The sequence below is a fragment of the Pelophylax lessonae genome (genome assembly GCF_965119305.1).
Source record: "Pelophylax lessonae genome assembly, chromosome: 7".
NCBI classification, from domain to species: domain Eukaryota; kingdom Metazoa; phylum Chordata; class Amphibia; order Anura; family Ranidae; genus Pelophylax; species Pelophylax lessonae.
This window is the reverse complement of record NC_138774.1, coordinates 26898651-26925754: the sequence shown is the minus strand read 5'-3', so window position 1 is coordinate 26925754 and position 27104 is coordinate 26898651. Positions and strand designations below refer to the sequence as shown.

Sequence of the window (27104 nt, the reverse complement as noted above, 5' to 3'; positions counted from 1 at the left end):
AATTACATAATAGAGAGAGGCTGTGATTGGTCCCGCCCAGCCATCATTTTACTATTGGCCAGGCGGGAAAGTCTTAACCACTTGCCGACCGCCGCATGACTATTTACTGCGGCAGTCAGCCCCTCACAGGCAGAGCGACGTAGGACTACGTCGTAGCCTGTGAGGCTCTAGGGAGCGAGCGCGCGGTCACGGACCCCCTCGCGCGTGTGACCGGCGGACCCGATGTCCGCCGGTCACTCAGCGATCGTCGGTGCAGAGGGAGAAAGGCGGGCGGCTAATGTAAACAAGCCGCCTGTCATTCTCCCCTGTGTAAGAATAGTGATCATACGATTCTACTATGAAGGACCGTTGATCATTGTTCCTACAGCTCAAGCCACAGCCAATCACAGTTAGAATCACGCCCCTAGGGACACACACAGCCCCTCCCTCTCAAAAAAAGTTAACCCCTTCACTGCCAGTGTCATTTTACAGTAACAGTGCATATGTATATCACTGATTACTGTAGTAATGTCACTGGTAACCCCAAAAGTGTCAAAAATGTCAGTCAAGGGTCCGATCTGTCCGCCGCAATGTCGCAGTACTGCAAAAAAAAAAAATCGCAGATCGCCGCCATTACGCGTTAAAAAAAAAAATCAACAAAAATGACAGAAATCTTTCCCTTTGTTAGTAAACGCGATAACTTTTGCGCAAACCAATCAAAATACGCTTTTTGTGATTTTTTTTTTTTTTACCAAACATATGTAGCATAAAACAAATTGGCCGAAAATGTTAAGTTTTGATTTTTACATTTTTTTGGGGGGAATTTCATATAAAAAAAAATGTGAAAAATATTATGTTTGCAAAATTGACGCTCTTTTTTTGTTTATAGCGCATGATCAAAAAATCGCACAGGTGATCAAATACCACCAAAAGAAAGCTCTGTTTGTGGGGAAAAAAGGACGTCAAATTCGTTTGGGTACAGCGTCGCACGACCGCGCAATTGTCCGTTAAAGTCACGCAGTGCCGAATCGCAAAATAGGCCCTGGTCAGGAAGGGGGTAAAATCTTCTGGGGCTTAAGTGGTTAAAGAAGCTACATTGAATTCCAATCTTCAATCCTTTCCTGGTAGCCATCTATAGTGACTTTGGTCACCTCCACTCTTCTGGGTGAGGCGGAAGTCCTATGTCCTCTGATGTTGATCACTACTGCAGTTCCACCAGACTTTGTGGTCACATTCGCCCAGTTCCTTGCCAATCATGACTATAGAAGCACTTGGTGTAGTTCTGCAGAGCCGATTGCTGATCTGTCTCAGTCTTAGTGACAACCATGCAGTTGGTTGCAGTGACCATTTGTGACTCAGATTCTGGGTCACCTCAGTCTCTTCCCTGAAGAGACTTGGCTTGAGATTAAGAAGCCTTCTGCCGTTGACCCAGAATTAATAGATTCTTTTGGCCTTTAATGATGCGGAAAGCTCTACACTGCATCCAGAAGATCAGTCTGGGGTCTTTCAGAGCTCCCACAGTTGCAAAGACCTTTGCATTACACCTGCTCATCGAGGCAGGGGTGTCAAACTCCACTTAATCGCAGGCCGCATCAGCATTATGGTTGCCCTTGAAGTGCCCATTGTATCTGTAAGAACCGGTTCACACTACGTCGCTCCGACTGAATGTCTATGCAAGTCGCTCCAGGTCGCCCCGAAGTAGTACAGGACCCTTTTTCTAAGTCGGAGCGACTTGTGTCGCTCCTATTAGAACCGGTCCTGTACTACTCAATGGCGAGCGACGATGCGCGACTTGCCAGGCTGACCAAGTCGCCTGACAAGTCATAATAGTGTGAACCGGCTCCAAGACTGGATGTCTAGAGCAGTGTTTCTCAACTCCGGTCCTCAGGGCACACTAACAGGCCAGGTTTGCAAGAAAACTGAAATACATCACAGGTGATATAATTTGCTGCTCAGTGATTGCAGTATTCTAGTCTGCAGCTCCCCAAGGTAATACTTAAAACCTGGCCTGTTAGTGTGCCCTGAGGACTGGAGTTGAGAAACACTGGTCTAGAGCACTCCAACCCTCATTACATCAGATGTCAAGAGCCCCCACCACCACCATCAGAAGTGAAAAGCTCCCCCACCCTCTCTTACATCACAGTGCAACCCTGCTGCCAGGGATAGTTGAGGTGGAGCTGAGAAGCAGAAAGTGCAGGATCTGGAGGTGGGCTGGAGTCATTTGAATGATGAGACCATGGAAGGACTGGGTGCTGCGGGTGCACAGAGGCGCGCAGGATCCGTAGGAGTTCTGTCCTCCTCTTCTCTGCAGCTGACTGCTGAGACTGGGGGGGCAGAGGTGAGCCTCTCCGCGGCTGCACAGAAAAGCGCAGGATCTGGCAGAGGCGTTTTGCCCTTCTGTCACCTGCAGAGACGAGGTGGGGGCAGAGCCCGGGGGGGGGGGGGGGGTGCCGCAGCTGCAGGAGAGGTGACAGGGTCATGTGAAATGGACCGGTGGGCCAGATTTGGCCTGCGGGCCTTGTGTTTGACACATGTGCTCTATGGGGATTGGAGGTACACTGATGGATCCTGGACTCCCCTTTCGCATTTACTGGAATTGTTCCTATTTTTGGAAAAAAAAGGTGCGCCAAACCTCTAAAAGTAAAATGCACAATGAAAACAAAACGGTAAGAGATTGTTAGTGCAGGATACACCAAACTCGAGGCAGACAAGGGTTTTGGTAATAACTTCTACTCCAACTAAGTCCTCCACTAGCGCTGCGGAAAGCGTGATGCTCTGAAGTAAGATTCAGAGAAAAATACAAAGGATCACAGTGTAACCTTGCTAAAAACACCAATTAATTTCATGCATATATACTTGCAGCATCTCAGACAAAAGCTCAAAAACCCCATGCTGCAGTACACCAGCGATGTGATGACGTCATAGGCCGCTAGCCCATCCCTACACGTTTCGTCTATGCAAGGACATCCTCAGGGGACATAAAGTATAACTCCACAGTTAAAGTAGAGTTCCGCTCAAAAGTGGAACTCCGCTGATCTGCTTCCTTACCCCCTCCGATGCCCCATTTGGCACCTTTCAGGGAGGAGGGGGGAATGGGTACCTGTTTTTGCAGGTACCCTTCCCCACTTCCTGGGAGACAACGCCGCGGCGCTGTCCCTTGGAAGTTCGGCCCCCTCCTTTTTCCTCCACCACTGGGCCAATTACAAAGCGCAGCGCGTTTTGCGCATGTGCAGTAGGAAACCAGCTTCATTGCCGGGTTCCCTTACTCTGGATGGCGGCGGCAGCACCCGAGAGCCGATTCGTAAATCGGCTTCGGGTGCCGACATTGCGGGGTCCCTGGACAGGTAAGTTCTACTATTTAAAAAGTCAGCAGCTACAGTATTTGTAGCTGCTGACTTTTTTATTTTTTTTAAAGGGGGGGGGCGGAACTCCGCTTTAAGACTTCCCATGTCCCTTTTAATGGACGAGAAAGTGCTGGTAGTAGGATGGATTAAAACTAAAATGCGATGCTGTAGCACCTTTCTCCTGCACTTGGAGACACCTGTCTGACTTGTTTAGAGATGGTATTCCACGGAACTCACACTTGGCTTCCCAAATGGCCACGACCTTGCTGCCCTTTAACCACTTAAGCCCCGGAGGATTTGCCTGCTCAAGACCAGGGGCTATTTTGCGATTCGGCACTGCGTGACTTTTAAAAATTGCACGGTCGTGCGACGCTGTACCCAAATACCTTTTTTTTCCCCACAAATAGAGCTTTCTTTTGGTGGTATTTGATCACCTGTGCAATTTTTATTTTTTGCGCTATAAACAAAAAAAGAGCAACAATTTTGAAAAAATAACAATATTTTTCAAATTTTTTTATATGAAATTCCCAAAAATAAAATGTAAAAATCAAAATTTTTTAACATTTTAGGCCAATTTGTTTTCTGCTACATATGTTTGGTAAAAAAAATCTCAATAAGCGTATTTTGATTGGTTTGCGCAAAAGTTATTGCATTTACTGTGAAGGGGTAGTAATATATGGAACATAAATTACAAAAGTGCGCTAAACAAAATGATGAGAACACAAATGTTCATATGAGGTGTCTGCTGTGCCAGCAGTAAGTGCTCAACCTATATATCCAAAAGAATATAAAAAGTCTTTCAGTCCAAAAATGGTGAAGGTTGGGGAGTGATGGGAGGTGGGTGGGGCCTCTTCCCAGACTGTGATCCAAAGTGAATGAAAGTAAACTCAAATGCACTGTGAACACCCAGTGATAGGAGTGGACTCTTACCACAATATGGAGAGATGTGAGTATATACTGTATTTATCCGGAGGTCCAAACTGATCAACTAGATGATATGATTCTCAGGAGGAATGGATCAGCCAACTGCTTCCAGATTGAGGGGATCTGTAGGCTTCCAAGCAGGGGGATAGTGCCAAAAGATCGTGCCCAAAGAAGAAGAAGGGACTATAGTGCATTACCTTCAGTTTATTATCAAAACAAGTGAAATGACACTTACAATTTCCAGATGAATGAACAGCGTGTACAGGATAGTCCCGGACGTCTGCAGTACGATCCGAGACTGGTGACAGCACGGCTAGCTCCCCTCCGATGCGTTTCCACTGATGAGTCGGCTTCTGGGACTGGTCTTGGAAGCCTACAGATCCCCTCAATCTGGAAGCAGTTGGCTGATCCATTCCTCCTGAGAATCATATCATCTAGTTGATCAGTTTGGACCTCCGTATAAATACAGTATATACTCACATCTCTCCATATTGTGGTAAGAGTCCACTCCTATCACTGGGTGTTCACAGTGCATTTGAGTTTACTTTCATTCACTTTGGATCACAGTCTGGGAAGAGGCCCCACCCACCTCCCATCACTCCCCAACCTTCACCATTTTTGGACTGAAAGACTTTTTATATTCTTTTGGATATATAGGTTGAGCACTTACTGCTGGCACAGCAGACACCTCATATGAACATTTGTGTTCTCATCATTTTGTTTAGCGCACTTTTGTAATTTATGTTCCATATATTACTACCCCTTCACAATTAATTTCTTTTGCAGTGCTGCTTTCACTTTTTCATCCTGCCACTAGGTTCGCGCACCTATTTTCCTCATTTACAATATTGCATTTACTAACTAAGGGAAAGATTTTTGTAATTTTTATTGTTTTTTTTTTTTAACGAGTAATGGCGCGATCTGCAATTTTTTTTTTTTTTTTGCGGTACTGCGACATTGCGGCGGACAGATCGGACCCTTGACTTACAATTTTGACACTTTTGGGGGTACCAGTGACATTACTGCAGTAATCAGTGCTATACATATGCACTATTTCTGTAAAAATGACACTGGCAGGGAAGGGGTTAACTTTATTGGAGAGGCAGGAGTTAAATGTGTCCCTAGGGGCGTGCTTCTAACTGTAAAGGGGTGTGGCTTTTCATGTAACCACAGAGACATACGATCCTGCATAGCCGGATCGTATGATCTCTGCAGTTACACCAGGGAGAATGACAGGCGGCTTTGTTTAAATCAGCCTCCTGCCTTTCTCCCTCTGCAGCGGACGATCGTGGGTGGCCGGCGGACATCCGAGCCGCCGGTCACTCTCGTGGGGAACACAGTGAACGAGCGGGGGCGGGAGCGCGCCTCCTATTTGCTTGCGCGCGAGTGACTTATATATACGTCACTTTGCCCAGGAGGGGCTGACCCCCGCCGTAGATAGTCGTGCGGCGGTCGGCAAGTGGTTGACTGGGGTTGTCCGAAGGCACTAAAGTAAAAAAACAAAACAAACAGAAGGGCGCACCGGCCTAGCGCATTCTCCTCCATTACAGGCTTTTATTAATTAAAAAGTATATTATTTTATATATACTCACAAAGGTATAAAAAAGCGCATCCAATCCGAACATCTGGAAGAAACTGTATCCGTGACCAAAGTCTTCAATATATGATGGCTAACGTGTTTCAAGGCTTCTTCAGGTGCTCTGAAGAAGAGGCTAAGCCTTGAAACGTGTTAGCCATCATATATTGAGGACATTGTTCACGGATACAGTTTCTTCCAGATGTTCAGATTGGATGTGCTTTTTTGTGAGTATATGACCTTTGTGAGTATATATACATATAACCTTTGTGAGTATATATACTTTTTATGTGAGTGTATATATACATATAACCTTTGTGAGTATATATACTTTTTAATTAATAAAGCCTGTTATTGAGGCAAATGTGCTAGGCCGGTGCGCCCTTTTTGTTTTTTTTTTGTTTTTTTACTTTAGTAGGATGGATTACCCTGGGCTGGCCTAAAATTTCTAGGCCAAGTAATTGTGTAGGGGGGCAAAATAACTCAACATAATAAGCAAAAATAGTGCGCAAAACCTCGAACCATAAAAATCACAATGGAAACCAAGGAGCATTGTGTAATATTTCTAAGAAGAATTTAATGCAAAACATCTCAGGGTAACAAAAGCTCATAACCACTAAGCTGTGATAGGCTGCTAGTTCCGCCCCCCCTTCCCAACTTGTTTCGTCCTCGGGGGACATAAAGTACAACCCGCCAGTTAAAGTGGAGTTCCACCCTAAAATTAAACTTACCTCCATCTTCTTGCTCCGGGTCACCTGAAAAACAAATGGATAATCGCAATTTTTTTTTTTTTTACTTGCCTGGTTTAGAAGAAAATATACTCACCTTACTTCCTCTTCCTCCCCTCGGTGGCCACGGCGAGTCGTCACTTCCTGGCTTGCAATGATTCCTGGGAGCTGAACGTCATCGCTCCCAGGAATCTATGCGCCTGCATCGGCCCCCGACGTCCGTTCCGGTGCAGGCGCCGTCATACCTTGCTAAACACCTTCTGGGCATGCCCAGAAGCTGTGCAGGGATGACGCTGCGGCACCGGAAGTGACGGCGGGGCCGGTGCAGTGCATCGTGGGACCGAAAAAGACGGAAGAGGGCGCAGAAGAGGATCACGCTGGCTTCAAGCTGCCCACACCTGAGATGGCAGCGCTGGAAAATACTTTTTCAAGGTAAGTATTTCTCCTAAAAGGTAAGTGCAACCCGGGACAGATCAGAGGCTAGCCATTGTGGAATGTACTAGCCCTGACTGTCCCGGCGGTATTTTTATTAAAAAAAGTATTCCCAGGGTGGAACTCCGCTTTAAGACCTCTTGTGTCCTTCAGTGGCTTCAAGAAAAGCCTTTTTACAGTACAAAATTCCTATTTTTCACCCTGCGTGCTGCATCGTATCAGCTATACTTGGAAGCAGAATGCGCCAGGTCGAAGCCATGAAGCTTTTTGAGGACCAAGCCAAAAGAACCTTTTAATAAATGTCTGGAATCTTGTGAAACAACTTGGGGAAATCTGTCAGACAGCGATGATAAAAGACGGCGATGAATGCGGAGCTTTCCACAGTATCACACACCCAAGCGCGCAGTCACTGGAGCTTTAGACGGCTCTCTCCGCTGTGACCAGGGAGGCCTCCCAGGAAAAGTTCCAAGATGGTCGCCTGCCCAGCCAGGCCTGCGGTTTCCATAGCGACCGTTCATACAGGATGTAACATTGCTGAGTTATTGCACTCCGGAGGACGCAGGGAGATTCGGAGGAGTAGGGGAGGATGAAGCGGACGGCTGGCATCCGCGTCTCGCATATTGTAGCGCCTGTAGAAAAATGTGCGAAGCCGTAGCTGCTTAATTGGATATGCATAATTAATACGTGAGTGACAGATGATTAATTGCATTCTTCCACGCTCGCTTTTGTGTAGCCACTATTTTTATAAGTCACATTGCTGGAGTTCCAGGGACCGAATTAAAGGCGCATACCGGTCAGATCTAAATATTTTCCATTAAAAGGGACTCTGGGGACGGAGCACGGCGACTGAACAGCTGTAATCATCATCCCGGCCTTCGTTTGAAGTACGCTGAATGAAATCCCAGAATGGGAGTTTGTATGATTAAAGCCTTAGGTGTCCCCTGGTGCTGGGCTCCGCCCTCTGTGGTTGTCATTGAGGGAGGGACGCACCACACTGAGTCACGTGACTAAGGCCTAGGAGCCCGTCAAAACCCTCTGATGTGGCCGCCAATGATTTCATAGTATGCAAAGTAAGCTGGCGATAGACGGGTAGAAGTCTCCCTCGGGGTGATCTCTACCCATGAGCTGGAGTGCTGGAAGATAGAGGAACAGTCAAGTCCAATCACTACACAGCGCTACTAGGCAGGAAGAACAGACTGCTTACGTATGCCAAGTAATATAGCGCTCCCTGGTTACATATTTACTTGACCCCTTTCACCGATTCCCGGTGTCCCTTTAAAGCAGAGTTCCACCCAAATGTGGTGTCAAGGTCTTACCTTGCCTTCCTGTTGGCAGCCATCTTGGACATGTGCAGACTGCTGTCTCTTATAAACTCTGTTTGCATCATCACTTGTCTGCTGCCTGGGCGTCGCTCAGTGATGATGTTGCACACCTGACTATATATCACCTGATGGCTTTTAGACCTTGCCCTTGCATTTGTGCTCCAAGGTGCATTACTTCTAGCAGTCCTCTGGTTTCTCCATGCATGGCTTGGCTTGGCTGACGACCTTCCTTGGCTCTGGATTCCTCATCAGCAGACGACCCCGCATCAGACGACGACTCGGCTTCGGCAGACTACCCGCTTCTGGACTCTATCTCGGCTTAGATAACTTCCTGTTCCTGGACTCTATCTCGGCTTAGATGACTTCCTGTTCCTGGACTCTATCTCGGCTTAGATGACTTCCTGTTCCTGGACTCCATCTCGGCTTAGATGACTTCCTGTTCCTGGACTCTATCTCGGCTTAGATGACTTCCTGTTCCTGGACTCCATTTCGGCTTGGATGACTTCCTGTTCCTGGACTCCATTTCGGCTTGGATGACTTCCTGTTCCTGGACTCCATCTCGGCTTGGATGATTTCCTGTTCCTGGACTCTACCTCGGCTTGGATGACTTACCTGTTCCTGGACTCTATCTCGGCTTGGATGACTACCCACTTCCAAACTTGACCCCGACTGTTCTTGATTTGGCTTGGGCAGACTACCCGCTTCTGGATTCTATCTCGGCTTGGATGACTACCTGTTCCTGGATTCTATCTCGGCTTGGGTGACTACCCGCTTCCGACCCCGGCTGTTCTTGATTTTGCTCCTCTCTCTTGCTGTGCGATTATTGTTGCATAAATAAATCGCTTTATTTTTGTTTATCTTCATGTGGTCTGGTTTCCTGGCACTCTGACAGGTGGAGGTTCCGCTTATCTGCTTCCTCCCCCTTCCGGTGCCACATTTGGCACCTTTCAGGAGGGGGGGGGGGGTGACAGGTGCCTGTTTTTGACAGGTACCCGTCTCCACTTCCATGAGACTCCGCCATGGCGTGGTCCCTCAGAAGTTCAACCCCCCTCCTCCTTCCTCTGGTGCCGGGCCAGTTAACGCAGTAGGGATCGGGCTGTGAAGCCGAAGCCAATGTGCATTCTGCCACATATTTTTGGTAAAAAAAAAACTCACAATAAGCTTGTGTTGATTGGGATTTTTATTTTACATTGCGGCGGACAGATTGGACACCTAACTGACACTTTTTGGGGACCAGTGACATTACTACAGTAATCAGTGTTAAAAATATGCACGGTCACTGTACTAATGACACTGGCAGGGAAGAGGTTAACACCAGAGGCGATCAAAGGGTTAAGTGTGTCCCTAGGGGGTGCTTTCTAACTGTGTTGGGGTATGGACTCCCTGAGATGAACACAGAGACCTTGTGTTTCAATAGGCAGGCCGCCGTTCTGTCCCTATGGGTAGTGATGGTGGATGGCCAGTGGACATCGCATCCGCCGGACCCGCTGATTGGCTCCCCCTCTGGCCAATCAGTGCAATGAGTGTGCAGGCCCCCACTGGGTCTCCATTCTAGTGGCTCTAGACTTGCCTCGCCGGTCTTGGTACACTGATGCTCTTTGGGGACTTCCTCTCAGGGAAGATCTGCTATCCCAAGTACCAATCTTCCATCCTGCTTTAGTCGCTGGCTTTGACGGCTTGGCTGTTGGAACGGCAGGTACTAAAGGATAGAGGTTTGCCGGTGATTCCTACGCTGTTGAAAGCTAGGAAATCTACTTCACGAAGACCTACCATCGTTCGTACGTGGAAGACTTACATTGCACAGTGTGAGTCTCTTGGTGTTCATCCTCGCTCCTTGTTGGTGGATCAGATCTTAACTTTCCTCCAACAGGGGGTTGAACAGAATTACCATCAAGGGCCAACGACCTTTGGCCACACTCCCTGGTGCGAACCTTTCTTCAGGGTGTCCGACATTTGGTTCCTTCAGTGTGGGCTCCGTTGCTGCCCTGGGATCCTAATTTGGTGCTTTCAGCTCTACAGGAGCCTCCCTTTGAAAATATTCGGGAGCTTTTCCTGCTTTCGCTGTCCCAGGAGGTGGCCATTTTTTTTGGTGGCTTTCACCTCTGCGCGCAGGGTGTCGGAACTGGTGGCGTTATCCTGTCGTTCACCTTATGGGATTAACAAGGATAAGGTGATGCTTCCATCATTCCTTCCTAAGGTGGTCTCCCCTGTCCATCGTTCCTTCCTAAGGTGGTCTCCCCTGTCCATCGTTCCTTCCTAAGGTGGTCTCCCCTGTCCATCGTTCCTTCCTAAGGTGGTCTCGCCTGTCCATCGTTCCTTCCTAAGGTGGTCTCGCCTGTCCATCGTTCCTTCCTAAGGTGGTCTCGCCTGTCCATCGTTCCTTCCTAAGGTGGTCTCGCCTGTCCATCGTTCCTTCCTAAGGTGGTCTCGCCTGTCCATCGTTCCTTCCTAAGGTGGTCTCGCCTGTCCATCGTTCCTTCCTAAGGTGGTCTCCCCTGTCCATCGTTCCTTCCTAAGGTGGTCTCCCCTGTCCATCGTTCCTTCCTAAGGTGGTCTCCCCTGTCCATCGTTCCTTCCTAAGGTGGTCTCCCCTGTCCATCGTTCCTTCCTAAGGTGGTCTCGCCTGTCCATCGTTCCTTCCTAAGGTGGTCTCGCCTGTCCATCGTTCCTTCCTAAGGTGGTCTCGCCTGTCCATCGTTCCTTCCTACGGTGGTCTCGCCTGTCCATCGTTCCTTCCTACGGTGGTCTCGCCTGTCCATCGTTCCTTCCTAAGGTGGTCTCCCCTGTCCATCATTCCTTCCTAAGGTGGTCTCTAACAGTCATTTGAATGAAGACATTGTGTTGCCTTCCCTGTGTCCCAGGCCTAAACATCTGAAGGAATATGCCTTGGATGTGGTCGGGGCAATTAGGGTGTTCCTGGCAGCTACGGAGTCTTTTAGGAAGTTAGACTCTCTATTGTGCTCACGAACGGACCTCACAAAGGGTTGTCCGCTTCTTCTGCAACCATTTCCAGATGGATTGGACAGATGGTTGTTCAGGCCTATTCCATCAAGGGTCAGGTTCCTTCTTTGCCTGTCAAGGCACACTAATTAGGGAGCCCAGTGCCTCCTGGGCCTTCCGTCGTCATGCATCAGTGACGAAGGTTTGCAAGGTGGCCATCTGGTTGTTGGTGCACGCTTTTACAAATTTTATATAAAGTGGATGTGTTGGCATCTGTAGATGCTTCTTTTGGCCACAAGGTTTTTCTGGCTGCTGTTTAGTGGACCTGGTCCTCCTTTGAGGGAGTATTGTCTTTCAGGTGAGCTCCAGTTGTTTATGGTAGAGCTCTATGTTACCTGATTGTCTATGGTTGGCCTTGAATTTTTATTCTGATGTTTTTCCCAACACTGCTTTGGGACGTCCCAAAGGTTAAGAAGAATCAGGAGCTGTGTCCGTCAATAAACAAAAGAGAAAATGGGATTTTTGACTTCCCGTAAAATCCACTTCTCTGATGATCATTGATGGACACAGCACCAACCCCTCTGTGTAGTTGGCTTTCTTCTGACACTGCTCGTAAAAGAATGGAGCGCCTATAGCTGAGAGTGGGAGTATATCCCTTGGGACTGCCCATAGGCGTAGCCAGACTTTTTCATGCCCTACTCCTGTAGGGGGCAGTATAACCCAATAGTTAAGAAGAATCAGGAGCTGTGTCCGTCAATGAAGGAAAGAGAAAATGGGATTTTTGACTTCCCGTTAAATCCATTTCCCTTATGTTCATTGATGGACACAGCACCCACCCCTCTGTGGAGTTGGCTTTCTTCTGACACTACTTGTAACAAAACGGAGCGCCTATAGCTGAGAGTGGGAGTATACTCCCTGGGACTGCCCATAGGCGTAGCCAGACTTTTTCCTGCTTAGTGTCCTACTCCTGTAGGGGGCAGTATAACCCAATGGTTAAGAAGAATCAGGAGCTGTGTCCGTCAATGAACCTCAAAGAAATGGATTCTACGGTAAGTCAACAATCCCATTTTTCACTTTTTGATGTCATAATTGATATGGCAGTCTATTAGACCTCTGACCTCTGGACCCTATTATAGTTAATATAGAATAGACCTCTGACCTCGTGACCTCTGGACCCTATTATAGTTAATATAGAATTGGGGTAAAAGGGTAAGTGGGACCTCAAGCTCCCCAAATGTAGAGGTTCTCACTGGGAAAGGGGAATGGGAATAGGGAATTTTTTTTGGATTTTTGGGTACCAATACCTTAACAGTTAATATGGGGGAGATACCCTATTATAGTTGATAAAGCACAGTGCTGCTGGGGAATGACAGTCCTGAAACTGGAATAGATGAAATGTTTTTATAGTTTCCAGCTTTGTTCGCTGGAGAACGATCAGCAAATGGTTGTCCGCGAACCCTCCTCTGCTCTACCCGCTGACTTCTCACCATGGCTGCCCCGGACCCACAGTGTCCTACTGAGGCCAAACTTTCACCCCTCAACCAGATGATGTTATAGGCTTGAATTTTTCCTTCTCTGGTCCCTCCCCCTTCAATATTTATTATTTTTATTATTATTATTATGCAGGATTTATATAGTGCCAACAGTGTGCGCAGCACAATATAAAGGGGAACAGTGCAATTGCAATACAGAAGGAATAGCTGGGCCTTGCTCATGGAGCTTACAATCTCATCAACATGCGCATTCACTTTCATTCTATACTTTATTTTGGACTCCGAGATATCATCACTGTGTCTCTGTGCTTCCCTATGCAATGCATGCAGATCATGGCTGGTGAGAGGGTGCTGTATATAGCTTTCTGTAACATCACAGCACCCTGCCCATAGGTATGTGCAGCTTATTGCATTAGGGGTGCGCACCCCAAAGCTCAAACACGCATGCCTTTCTCTGCAGCCTCAGCTGCACTCGACGGTGAATGAATGGGAAGTGCTGTGTGCTGAGCGGCTTCCTGTTCATTCACAATCTGAAGCATAGGATACAGTTTATTATGCTTCAGTGATGAACGGACATAGTGAGTTACTGTGTGTTCTTAAAAAGGAAGGGGCCGATAAATTGCATATTGATTAGCCCCTTCCCCTGCTGCCCATCCTGAAAAAAATCCCCCGCAGCAGCCAGGGGGAGAGGAGGGAAGCCAGCAGCACAGCGGTGGGGGGGGGGGTGGGTGGAGCAGCACGGGGGTGATTAGGGTGTGCCCAGGCGCACCTTGCACATGCCTATGGCCCTGCCTCAGTACTCCTCTCCAGAGTCCTCAGCCCTGATGTAAGTAGTGGGCTGGACCTTGGGAGGAGATTTGCAAAATATCACTTCCTTGATGGGTGGATGTCATTTGTCTGGAGGAGTGGGTGTTCCTAAGCTTGCAATCCGCCCTATCCACATGGGAAGCTAACCCTCCATGATTGGAAGAGCTAAAGAAAAGGGGCGGGACAGGGACAGTCAGGCTGGTGGAGGAAAGGGCTTAGGGGTGTCAAACTGGCGGCCCTCCAGCTGTTGTGGAACTACAAGTCCCATCATGCCCCTGCCTTTGGGAGTCCTACTAAAGCTAGAGGAAAGGCGGTTTAACCTTAAAGTACGTAGGGGGTTCTTTACTGTCAGAGCGGTAAGGATGTGGAATTCTCTTCCACAAACCGTCGTATCAGCAGGGAGCATCGATAGTTTCAAAAATCTATTAGATGGGCACCTTAAAGACCACAACATACAGGGGTATACAATGTACAACATACAGGGGTATACAATGTACAACATACAGGGGTATACAATGTACAACATACAGGGGTATACAATGTACAACATACAGGGGTATACAATGTACAACATACAGGGGTATACAATGTACAACATACAGGGGTATACAATGTACAACATACAGGGGTATACAATGTACAACATACAGGGGTATACAATGTACAACATACAGGGGTATACAATGTACAACATACAGGGGTATACAATGTACAACATACAGGGGTACACAATGTACAACATACAGGGGTATACAATGTACAACATACAGGGGTATACAATGTACAACATACAGGGGTATACAATGTACAACATACAGGGGGTATACAATGTACAACATACAGGGGGTATACAATGTACAACATACAGGGGGTATACAATGTACAACATACAGGGGTATACGATGTACAACATACAGGGGTATACGATGTACAACATACAGGGGTACACAATGTACAACATACAGGGGTATACAATGTACAACATACAGGGGTACACAATGTACAACATACAGGGGTATACGATGTACGGTTAACAGTAAACACACACACACATCATAGGTTGAACTGGATGGACTGATGTCTTTTTTTCAACCTCACTAACTATGTAACTATGTGACTGTCAGCCTTATAACGGATTGTATCCTTCTACCAGGCCCATACACGACGCCGTGGTCAATGACAACATCGAGACGGTGTGGCTGCTCCTCTCCTACGGTGCCGATCCCACGCTGGCCACCTACTCCGGACAGACCCCCATGAAGCTGGCCAGCAGCGATGTCATGAGGACCTTCCTGAGCGGTACGTTGGGGGTCACAGGTCAGGTCAGGGTTTGGACTGGTCAACCCGAAACGGTTTTCTGGTCATGTGACTTAAAGTGCAACTTCTTATATTACATAGGAAGGGGCCGTATTCACTATAATCCATATACAGCTCTAGGTATATATTCTATATACAGCTCTAGGTGTATATAGTCCATATACAGCTCTAGGTATATATTCTATATACAGCTCTAGGTATATATTCCATATACAGCTCTAGGTATATATTCTATATACAGCTCTAGGTATATATTCTATATACAGCTCTAGGTATATAGTCCATATACAGCTCTAGGTATATATAGTCCATATACAGCTCTAGGTATATATATTCCATATACAGCTCTAGGTATATATAGTCCATATACAGCTCTAGGTATATATTCTATATACAGCTCTAGGTATATATTCCATATACAGGTCTAGGTATATATAGTCCATATACAGCTCTAGGTATATATATTCCATATACAGCTCTAGGTATATATATATTCCATATACAGCTCTAGGTATATATATATATATATATATATATATAGTCCTAGCAGGTTGCATAGTGGTGGTTGGGATTGGCCTGCGGTAGTCCTGTCCTGTTTGTAGAATATCCAGGTGAAATTAAAGGGGGGGGGGGGCTGTGTTTGGATACGATTTAAGGGCTGCATGGACGGTGCACTGTTCATCAGAATACTCACACAGCCCAGATGTAGAGCTCAGTACCCCGATGTGCTCTTTTCCTGCCTCTCACCTGTCTGCCTTTTCTACAGATTACCTGTCAGACCTGCGAGGACGCACCGACGGCGACCCCAGGGCATCATGGGACTTCTACAGCAGCTCCGTACTAGGTGAGAATTGCGGTCCGGGGGTACACTTTACCTTCACAGAATGTAGAATGGATATTTGATTTATAGATTTCCATCACGGCTCAGAATCCCCAGGGAGCCCCACTTTGTATTCCAGGCTTTTCTAATGCTGATTAGTAATCTCCTCTCTGAGATTTCACTGCACACTGTGATCTACTCACAGTGTGCATTAGTAGTCAGGTATAGAGCCGGCCCCTCCCATTTCCAGGCTGGAGAATGGCCAGCATCATCCAGTTTCACTGTCCCTGCCCCCGCCCCTTTCATTCATTGGATTACCATTCCTTCAATCATGGAGGCGGAGTGGGCGGTCTGCATGCAAATACAGCCTGCCAAGGAACGCCCACTCCTGCACACCGAGCTCCACCCATCAAGGCATTTAGGTTTTGCATAACTCCTCCCCAGGGCCAGCCCACTGCTGGCATCAGGGCTTCCCGCAGAGGTGTCCAAACTACGGCCTTCCAGCTGTTCAGGAACTACAATTCCCATGAGGCATTGCAAATCTCTGACATTCACAGACATGACTAGGCATGATGGGAATTGTAGTTCCTGAACAGCTGGAGGGCCATAGTTTGGACACCCTTGGGCGCTTTTGAAAGGAGTACAAAGGGGAGGGTGCTGTGATGATTTCAGGAGGCTCTGTACAGACCCCTCCCACCAGCTATGATCTCCCGGCATTGCATATGGAGGCATGGAGACCCAGTGATGATGTCAGAGTCTAAAAAGATGACTTTAGGAGCTATGTACAGCACCCTGCCAGCCCTCCACACCTTCCAGGATCTGTCTGCATTGCATATGGAAGTTCGGAGTCCCAGTGATGTCAGAGTCTAAAAAGATGACTTTGGGAGCTATGTGCAGCACCCTGCCGGTCCTACACCCTAGCCATAATCTGCCCGCATTGCATAGAGAAGCACAGAGACCCAGTTATGACATCACTGGGCCTAAAATAAGGTTTGTAATGAAAATGCAAAAGTTTTCTTTTTAGGTTATAAAAAACGCCGGTGGCTTTGTAGTGAATTTTTCAGTGTTTTTAAGCTTTTTTGCATTGACGTTTTTAAGCGTTTTTTCAGCGTTCTTTAGCGTTTTTGGCGTTTTTAGCTAAAACTTGCCTCTCTGCTATTTGAGTAACTCCCATTTTCCCACAATGCAATGCTTGCCAGAATTGCATCACATTGGGTGATCACACCCATGCAATAGGATTTAGGTGCGGGGGAAAATTTTGGTGCAAATGTGGACCTTTTTTCCCCGCATCAAAATCGCATCGCATGGCTGTGAACACCCCATGCCATGCGATTCTGTCAAGCTCACTGAATTTTGCAATCTGTTTCAGGGGCCCCGTTCACATTGGGCAGATTTGACATGTCAAATCGCATGCCAAATCAGAGCCTATTGCTGGCAACGTCACCGTCTGAATTGGTGCAACCCTGACTTTGCGGCGCCCCCACTGATTCCCAAAATTAGTTTCTGCACTACTTTTGGCGACTTCAGGGCGATTTCAATAGACTTATCTGTGCATGAACCCTTACAGATGTCCGTCAAATCGCCCCCCGAAGTCGCACTGACATGCGAGTTTGAAATTGTGCGCGTTTAGCTGAATGTTTCTAATCCCGCCCTCAGTGTGAGCCGTTGCTGGCAATAGACTCAGCTTTGACATGCGATTCGACATGACAATCGCATGCCAGATCGGCACAATGTCAACGGGAGCTTCACATTCCATGAACGATACCCCAGAAACGGATTGCAAAATGCAGTGCGCTTGGCAGAATCGCATCGCATGGGTGCAGTGCAATGCGATTTTGGTGCAAATGTGATGCAATTTGAGCCTTACAAAATATATGGCTGAAATCGCATCGCACAGACATCGCATGGGATGTGCACAGGAATGCGGTGCGTTTTTGGTGCAAATTGCGTGCGGTGTTCAGCATGCACCGGTGTCTGCCAAAAACTGCTGATAAGAGCCTGTGTGTGCATGGAGACATAGGAGAAAAAACGTCTGACAACTAAAAGCAGCCGCTGTAAAAACTCCCCGCGTGCATGAGGCCTGAGACCCCTTTCACACGGGGCGTCAGAAAAAACGAGCTGCAGAGACACTTCCAACGCCAGGAAAAAGAAGCTGTAAAAACGTGCTTTTAGTGGCTTTTTCCAGTGGCGTTATCGCATGTTTGGCCACGTCGGCTTTTAGCAGCAATTTTCTGCCTCCATTCAAAATCCATGGTTGCCTAGGAGCCGTCTTTGATACGGCTTTCAGGCCTTTGATTTGAATGGAAGTCGGATGATCCGACTTGTGGTGCGACTTGCGCTCTGAGAATCTTGAGAGGAAACCCCAAATGCCAAAATGTTCCAAACCAGACCCTTATCCGAGCATGCAGCCCGGCAGGCCAGGAAAGGGGAGGGGACGAGCGAGCGGCCCCAACCCCTCTTGGACCATACCAGGCCACTCGCCCTTAACATGGGGGGTGCTTTGGGGCAGGGAGAGCTCTGCACCCCCCACCCCAAAGCACCTTGCCCCCATGTTGATGAGGACAAGGACCTCTTTCCGACAACCCTGGCCGGTGGATGTGGGGGTCTGCGGGCAGGGGGCTTATCGGAATCCCCCCCCCTTTAACAAGGGGGCCCCTCCAGATCCTGGACCCCTCCCTATGTGAATACCCATTCACCCCATAAAAGGCAGTGTATGTAAATAATGACAGGAGACGTTTTTAAGAAGTTTATTAAACATCTTCATCTGGTCTTCTCCTCTCCGCTCTTCTCCGCTCTGGTCTTCTCCTCTTCTCCGCTCTGGTCTTCTTCTCCTCTCCCCTCTGGTCTTCTTCTCCTCTCCCCTCTGGTCTTCTCTTCCCCGCTCTGGTCTTCTTCTCCTCTCCCCTCTGGTCTTCTTCTCCTCTCCCCTCTGGTCTTCTTCTCCTCTCCGCTCTGGTCTTCTTCTCCTCTCCGCTCTGGTCTTCCTCCTCTTCTCCGCTCTGGTCTTCCTCCTCTTCTCCGCTCTTGTCTTCCTCCTCTTCTCCGCTCTGGTCTTCCTCCTCTTCTCCGCTCTGGTCTTCCTCCTCTTCTCCGCTCTGGTCTTCCTCCTCTTCTCCGCTCTGGTCTTCCTCCTCTTTTTTTTTTTTCAAAACAGTGAGGTTTATTGAAATTTTGGTACAATACAAAAATAAACCGTGCATTGAAACTGCAATCAGGTTCATAACACATTGGGGTACAAAAATACAAATATACAAAATGATCAGCACCGAGAGACAGAACAGACATAGTAAAAAACAAAACAGTAGTCAGTGGCTCTCCGTCGATCCAACCCTCGAACAGAAAATATTGATTTACCAGGGGCGGTCAACATAGAATAGTTACCCACTGCATTACCGAGCCGTATCAGGGCACTGCACCCATTTGTCCCAAATCTTGTTGAACTTCTGAGGGCACCCCCTATGTTTATATAAAAGTTTATGAAATGGGATGACACTATTAACCTCCTTAATCCACAAACCTAGAGTAGGAGGAGTAGGTCTCATCCACCTCCTGGCTATCAGTTTACGTACTATAAACAAAGTTTCCTGAAGAAATATGACAGTGGATTTGGGCATCTCTCCATCTGGGTAAACCCCCAGGAGACACTCCTTAGGGGAGAGTTGCAGAGGAGACCCCATCTTATCATGGAGGAATGTGACTACTTGTTGCCATAGAGTCTGTAATTGGGGACAGCTCCACAAGAGATGAAAGAAGGAGGCGTCAGGGTCTCCACACATAGGACAAGAAGGGACCAAGTCAGGGTGATATTTGGACAGTCTAAGTGGGGTGAGATAAGCCTGGTGTATTATAAAGGTCTGAGTTAGGCGATCCGACAGTTTTGGCGACACTCTGCGGCACGTCTCCAGGGCATCCTCCCATTCCTCATCCTCCATGGCCCCCACACTGCGCTCCCAGCGGGTCTTAAGTGCAAAAGCCAAGGTGGTCGAGGAAGGTGTGTGAAGTTCAGAGTAGAACATGGAAATAAGGTGACTGGGTGCTGTGCTTTTAACAATCTCAAGGGTGGTAACCGATTCTAGCTCAGGAGGGCCATCAGGGAATTGAGATCTATAGGCATGGGAGAGCTGTAAGTATCTGTAGTGCATGGGGCCCTGGATCGCAAACTGATCCTGCAAGGCCTCGTAAGACCGCAGACCAGTGGTCGTGGAGATATGGCTAAGGAGAAGAATACCCCTCCCGCTCCATATCGACAGGTCAGGGATGGAAAGGAACTCGCGTAATGCGCTGTTATGCCACAGAGGGGTGAATGTGTGAAACGGAGGGCACCGAAGCCTGGACGCTACCACCTCCCAGATCCGACAATAGTGGTATAGAAGAGATCTGGGGCACAAGGGCTCCGGCGAGCCCCTGACACCCCTAAGGATAACTAGGAGGGGGTCCCCGAGGGGATGAGCCCACCCAGGGCAGAGCAGGGTCAAAAAACGTTCTCTATCCGTTTTATCTATGTGAAAGAACTGGGACAACTGAGCTGCCAGATAGTACAGATTAAAATCCGGCAGGGCCAATCCCCCTAGGTTTGTAGGATTCTTGAGTTTGCGCCAGGAGATCTTGTGCCGGTTAGCACCCCAAACAAAGGTCTTGAGGAGTGATTCCATCTGTTTAAACAGCTTGAGTGGCAGGTAAATAGGAGAGTGCCATACAACATAAAGTATTTTGGGAAGGAGAATCATTTTAATTAAATTGACTCTACCCATCACTCCCAGAGGTAATTTGGACCATACTTGAATTTTAGCCTTAAGCAGAGGGAACAGGGGTTGAACGTTATCCGGGACATAATCTGCTGAGTTAGCTGTCACTTGAATCCCTAAGTATTTAATGCGGGATACACATTGTAGGGCTGGGCTTGCGGGGGTGATTGCCTGTGGGCTCTCGTCAAGCGGGAGAATTTGTGACTTATCCCAGTTTATCTGAAAACCGGAGAATCGTCCATACCGTTCAATTAAAGAAAGGGCCGTGAGTAGGGATTCCCGAGAGTCCTCCAAATATAACAAAGTGTCATCTGCATACATGCTGATCTTCTCCTCCAACGGTCCCTTACGTAGGCCTCGAATCCCGGGATGTGCTCTAATGGCCATCGCCAGAGGTTCCGCGGCCAGGGCATACAGCAGGGGGGAGAGGGGGCACCCCTGTCGAGTGCCACGGGATAAAGGGAAGGCGGTCGACTGCCAGCCATTTGCCAGGACCCTAGCTACCGGGGCGCTATATAGAAGTTTGACCCACTTAATAAAATTAGGTCCAAAGCCGTATCGGTCCAGACAGGTCCACAGAAACGGCCACTCTACCGAGTCAAATGCTTTAGCCGTGTCCAATGAGACCACCACCCTGCCACCCATTCCGTCGTGCCGTGCCTGGAGATTCATAAATAACCGGCGAAGGTTAAATGAGGTGTTCCTCCCAGGCATAAACCCGGCCTGGTCCGAGTGTATGAGTGAAAGGATCACCTTGTTAAGGCGGAGGGATAAAATTTTCGCAAGGATTTTAGTGTCTACTGGGAGCAAAGAGATGGGACGGTAAGACTCTGGGGCGTGTACATCCTTGCCCGGCTTGGGAATGAGCACAATTAGCGCCTCCCGCATAGAAGGGGGTAGGGTTGCATCTTTGAATAGAGATTGAAACAAAGCCAATAATTTAGGAGAAAGGAGTTCCGAATATTGGGAGAAAAATTCAATCGGGAGGCCGTCCAGGCCGGGGGCCTTAGACCTAGGGAACTTGGACACGGCTGCTGCAATCTCTTCCACAGAGATGGGTGCCTCGAGGGTCGCCAACTGGTCGGGTGTCAAAGTGGGAAAGTCAATAGAGTCCAGAAAGTCATGCATGTCAGTGCAGTCAGCGGGAGCCCTAGAGGTGTAAAGAGTACTAAAAAATGAGCGGAAACACTGTGTCACCGCAGCAGGATCAGCGATCTCATTACCCAGGTCATCCTTCAAAGTAATAACTACCGGGGGCCTATCCTCACAATGAACTAAGTATGCGAGGAGTTTCCCCGCCCGCTCACCATGTGCAAACAGATTCTGCTTCTGAAAAAACATCTTAGATTTCGCCCTCTCGTAGTCAAGTTGGGAAAGGACTTTAGAGGTCAATTTATACTGAGATTCATGTGCCGGAGTCGGGTCCCCCATAAAGGCCTGTTCAGCTTCAATTAGATTTGTCGTTGCCCTGGAGATCTCCTCGGCAGCCCGCGCTCTAACAGCCTTGATTTTGGAAATCATAGTGGATCTGGCGAACAGTTTAAACGCCTCCCACACCGCAGCCGGGGAGGCAGTGCCCTCATTGTCAGAAAAGAATTGTGTCCAGGTCCCCTCAATGTCGTTCCCATCCGACACCAAGGGGAGCCAGGCGGGATTCAGGCGCCAGGCCGGGGGAGGTCTATTGCAGGGCAAGGACAACAGTATCCAATAAGGGCAGTGATCAGACAGAGTCCGTGGGGCGAAGCCTGCCGTCAGTAGCCTGGGGAGCAGGGTTCGAGACAGCAATATCAGATCAATGCGTGACATAGAGTGGTGTGCAGCCGAAAAACAGGAGTACGTGCGCTGCGCGGGGTATTTGCTGCGCCAAGAGTCGGCCAAACCAAAGCTCTCCAACAATCGGGAGAACCTGGTCGGGGACGACCCCGGCGGCACCTGGGAGGCGCCACCGGACCTATCCAGACCCGAGTCCATCACATTGTTAAAGTCACCCAGCCAGATCACCGGGGCCCCTGGGCTCTGTGCCATAAACGCCAGTCCCTCCATAATAATCACAGCAGAGTAAGGGGGGGGCACATAGAAAGCCATCAGTAGCATCAATTCCCCATAGACTGACGTTTTGAGAAAAACATATCTACCCATTGGGTCGACCTGAGATCCTAGGAGCTGGAAATGTACCGATTTGGCCACCAGTAGCGCCACACCCCTGGAGTGTGAGCTATAAGCAGAGTGCTGCACCCAACCAACCCAGGGACGTTTGAGGGACTGTTGTACACGGCCCTCCAAATGTGTCTCCACCAGAACTATAATATCAGCCCGTACACGGCGTAGGACATTAAAGACAGCCGTTCGTTTAATCTTATCACGCATACCCCTGACATTCCACGTCAACAATTTCAATGCGGCCATGGCAGGGGTAGTACAGAGCGCGGAGCGGAGGCTCCCAGGATCTCAGGCAGGAAGGCCGCGGAACCAACAAGTCCACGGTCACACACCAGCGGCGATATACAGCAGCAAAAGAGCAAATAATTATTACTTGAGGTCAATGTGCATAAAACAGAAACAGTATAGAGATTGTACCAAATATAAACCATAAACAATGGTAACACCCCAATCCCCCCTCCCTGCCCTGCACCAACCCCAACTTGTGCGGGCATGTTCCCAAACAAGTGCCTCAACCAGAACAGGCCCACATGCGACTGGGAAAGAGCAAGATCAGGAGGCCAGGGACCCCCAAGGTATGCAGCAAAAATACAGCAAAATACAAATAGAATAAACAAGGGGGCCCGGGGGCCCAGGTCCAGCAGAAGTCGCAGGGGGCAACAGGGGAGTTGGGCACAAACACACGCCTTAGCGGGTGTAGGGGGCGAAAACCAACAGGTGTATCGCTGGGTAGCAAAGCCTATGGGCAGGTGGAAGTCCATAGGAAGAGAACAGATAAATCAGTTCCATCTGTGGAGCTAGGGCGCTCCGCCGGTCAAACACAGGAGCAATAGTGCAGGAAAATGAGGGGGGAGGGGGGGGGGGGGGAGGGGGATGCAAAGTCTTGAGTTCCACAGGATCTACAAAACCCCTCCTCCACCCTTGCAGCAGCTTAAGGTATAGGCCATCAGGGAGAAAGTATCATGAAGTCGCCAGGGCAAGGTGGTCAGGGTCTAGCTTCCAGTCCCTCTAGCCAGGAGATGGCGGCTTCCGGATCCTCAAAGAAATGGGCTCGGTCCTCGCCCTCCACTCTAAGACGGGCCGGATACAACATGGAGTATTTGATATTCTTGATACGCAGTCTGCGTTTGACCTCCAAAAAGCTCTTGCGGCGCCTCTGGACCTCAGCAGAGAAGTCGGGGAAAATCGCTATTTTGTGATTTCCAAATGGAATGTTCCCCTTAACCCTGGCCAGGCGCAATATGGCATCTCGGTCCCGATAGTTCAGGAATTTAGCGATGAACGTGCGGGGGGGTGCACCCTGAGGGGGGGGGCGCCCTGAGAGGCGATGTGCACGTTCCACAACAAAAGTGGGTGAAAAGGATTCTCTGCCATAAGTCTGAGTGAGCAATTGTTCCAAATATGATGAGGGGTCAGCACCTTCAGAGCCCTCCGGGAGGCCAATGAACCTCAGGTTACAGCGGCGCAGCCTATTCTCCATGTCATCTTGTTTTTGGAGGATAAGGTGTACTTGTTGCTGCAGCCTGTCTGAGGAGCTTTGCAATGGGGGGAGGGAGTCTTCCACCCCACTAATTCTGTGTTCAGCCTCACCAACTCTGTCCCTCAGCTTCTGCATATCCTGACGCATCAAAGATATATCTACCTTCACCTCCTCGATTTTAGTAGTCAGCATGGTCTGGCAAGTAGCAATCGCTTCCAAAACCTTGGATGTAGCAGGGCTCTCAGGCTCCTCCACCACGAGCGACGGGCCGGCGCCATCTTGGATCGGGGCCTCCTTCTCCAGCCTCCGGAATGCAGCCAGTTTTGCCGCAGCTTCAGAGCCTTTCTTCGGCGGAGACATGCGGAGGTCGGTGCCGCGGGTGTGCGGGAGGTGAAGGAAGGATTATCGTGCCCGAAGGGCTGCAGGATTAGCGGTGAAGGATATCGGTCCGGCGGAGCTCCTCTCACACACGTCCTCTCACATGCTGCGCCAGGCCACGCCCCGTCTTCCTCCTCTTTTCCGCTCTGGTCTTCCTCCTCTTCTCCGCTCTGGTCTTCTTCCTCTTCTCCGCTCTGGTCTTCTTCCTCTTCTCCGCTCTGGTCTTCTTCCTCTTCTCCGCTCTGGTCTTCCTCCTCTTCTCCGCTCTGGTCTTCCTCCTCTTCTCCGCTCTGGTCTTCTTCCTCTTCTCCGCTCTGGTCTTCTTCCTCTTCTCCGCTCTGGTCTTCTTCCTCTTCTCCGCTCTGGTCTTCTTCCTCTTCTCCGCTCTGGTCTTCTTCCTCTTCTCCGCTCTGGTCTTCTTCTCCTCTCCCCTCTGGTCTTCTCTTCCCCGCTCTGGTCTTCTTCTCCTCTCCCCTCTGGTCTTCTCTTCCCCGCTCTGGTCTTCTTCTCCTCTCCCCTCTGGTCTTCTTCTCCTCTCCCCTCTGGTCTTCCTTCTCCTCTCCCCTCTGGTCTTCCTTCTCCTCTCCCCTCTGGTCTTCCTTCTCCTCTCCGCTCTGGTCTTCCTTCTCCTCTCCGCTCTGGTCTTCCTCCTCTTCTCCGCTCTGGTCTTCCTCCTCTTCTCCGCTCTGGTCTTCCTCCTCTTCTCCGCTCTTGTCTTCCTCCTCTTCTCCGCTCTTGTCTTCCTCCTCTTCTCCGCTCTGGTCTTCCTCCTCTTCTCCGCTCTGGTCTTCCTCCTCTTCTCCGCTCTGGTCTTCCTCCTCTTCTCCGCTCTGGTCTTCTTCCTCTTCTCCGCTCTGGTCTTCTTCCTCTTCTCCGCTCTGGTCTTCTTCCTCTTCTCCGCTCTGGTCTTCTTCCTCTTCTCCGCTCTGGTCTTCTTCCTCTTCTCCGCTCTGGTCTTCTTCCTCTTCTCCGCTCTGGTCTTCTTCCTCTTCTCCGCTCTGGTCTTCTTCCTCTTCTCCGCTCTGGTCTTCTTCCTCTTCTCCGCTCTGGTCTTCTCCCTCTTCTCCGCTCTGGTCTTCTCCCTCTTCTCCGCTCTGGTCTTCTCCTTCTTCTCCGCTCTGGTCTTCTCCCCTTCAATCTTCTCCTCTTCAATCTTCTCCTCTTCAATCTTCTCCTCTTCAATCTTCTCCTCTTCAATCTTCTCCTCTTCAATCTTCTCCTCTTCAATCTTCTCCTCTTCAATCTTCTCCTCTTCAGTCTTCTCCTCTTCAGTCTTCTCCTCTTCAGTCTTCTCCTCTTCAATCTTCTCCTCTTCAATCTTCTCCTCTCCCCTTTGGTCTTCTTCCTCTTGTCTTATCCCCACTGGTCTTCTCCTCTCCCCACTGGTCTTCTCCCCTCTGGTCTTCTTCTTCCTCCGGTCCACCTCCCACGATGTCTCTGGTGATTATGAGAATGGTCAGGAAGATATAAAGCTGTGTCCGAGAATGAACGGAAGAGAAAATGGGATTTTTGTCTTAATTACCGTAAAATCCTTTTCTCTGTCACTGACGGACACAGCTCCAGATTCTCCTTGACCATTGGGTTATGCTGCCCCCTACAGGAGTAGGACACCAGGCAGGAAAAAAAAAAATGTTACCACGCCTATGGGCAGTCCCGGGGGGGGGGGGGGGGGGATACTCCCACACTCTGGTATAGGCACTCAGTTTTGTTGCAAGCAGTGTCAGAAGAAATATAACCCAACACAGAGGGGCGGGAGCTGTGTCCGCCAATGAGCATCAGAGAAAAGGATTTTACCGTTAAGACAAAAATCCTATTTTTACTTAGGCCAGGGGGACACAGGGAGGGAGGACGCATGTGTGTTTTTGCACGGAAGTCAATAGGGGGGCGCTTTTTGCACTGAAGTCAATGGGGGAGGGGGGGGCGCTTTTTGTGCAGAAGTCAATAGGGGGCATTTTTTGCGCAGAAGTCAATGGGGGGGGGGGCGTTTTTGCACGGAAGTGGATAGGGGGCGCTTTTGCGTGGAAGTCAATAGGGGGACGTTTTTGCACAGAAGTCAGTAGGGGGGGGGGGGCGTTTTTGCATGGAAGTCAATGGGGGTCGCTTTTTGTGCGGAAATCACTAGGGGGCATTTTTTGTGCGGAAGTCAATAGGGGCATTTTTGCGCAGAAGTCCATAAGGGGCGCAGTTTTTGCATGGAAGTTAATAGGGAGACGCGTTTTTGCATGGAAGTCAATAGAGGGGGCGCGTTTTTGCATGGAAGTCAATAGGGGGGGCGCATTTTTGCACGGAAGTCAATAGGGGGCGTGTTTTTGTTGAACCGCGTTCATCTCATGCATGACGGGGACAGGAGGAATCCTCAGGTCATTGGTGTAATTTTTTATAGGGGAGAAAAAGCGAGCTTAAAATGATAGCCTAAAAGAAGATTGAGAATATATTATAATGAGCAGCAAATCTACAGTGCGATAGCAGCACAAATAATAAACCAATATAAAAAATAATTTTCTGGAACATTTTTTATTGCAGATGCGAAGGATGAAGTGTGCCACGACATTCTCCTAGACCCCTCGGAGATATACAAGAAGGAGGAAGGGGAGAAGGAGGAGGAAGACGACTTCCTGTTTGAGTTCTCGGACGCCCCGCTCATCCCCTGCTACAACCT

The 27104-nt window shown here is 49.0% G+C and overlaps 1 protein-coding gene across 1 annotated transcript in view; it reads left to right on the top strand.

The window, feature by feature from the left end:
- The window catches only part of LOC309559750 (BCL-6 corepressor-like protein 1), a gene marked incomplete at its 5' end in the record, with an annotated part of 105176 nt that overhangs the window by 74259 nt on the left and 3813 nt on the right, over positions 1-27104 (top strand). The window contains 3 exons of the mRNA XM_082263188.1: positions 14699-14844; positions 15629-15706; positions 26969-27104. The exon at positions 26969-27104 is cut by the window's right edge and continues 21 nt beyond it. Of these exons, the coding sequence (XP_082119314.1) occupies positions 14699-14844; positions 15629-15706; positions 26969-27104 (360 nt within the window). The remainder of the gene's footprint in view (positions 1-14698; positions 14845-15628; positions 15707-26968) is intronic.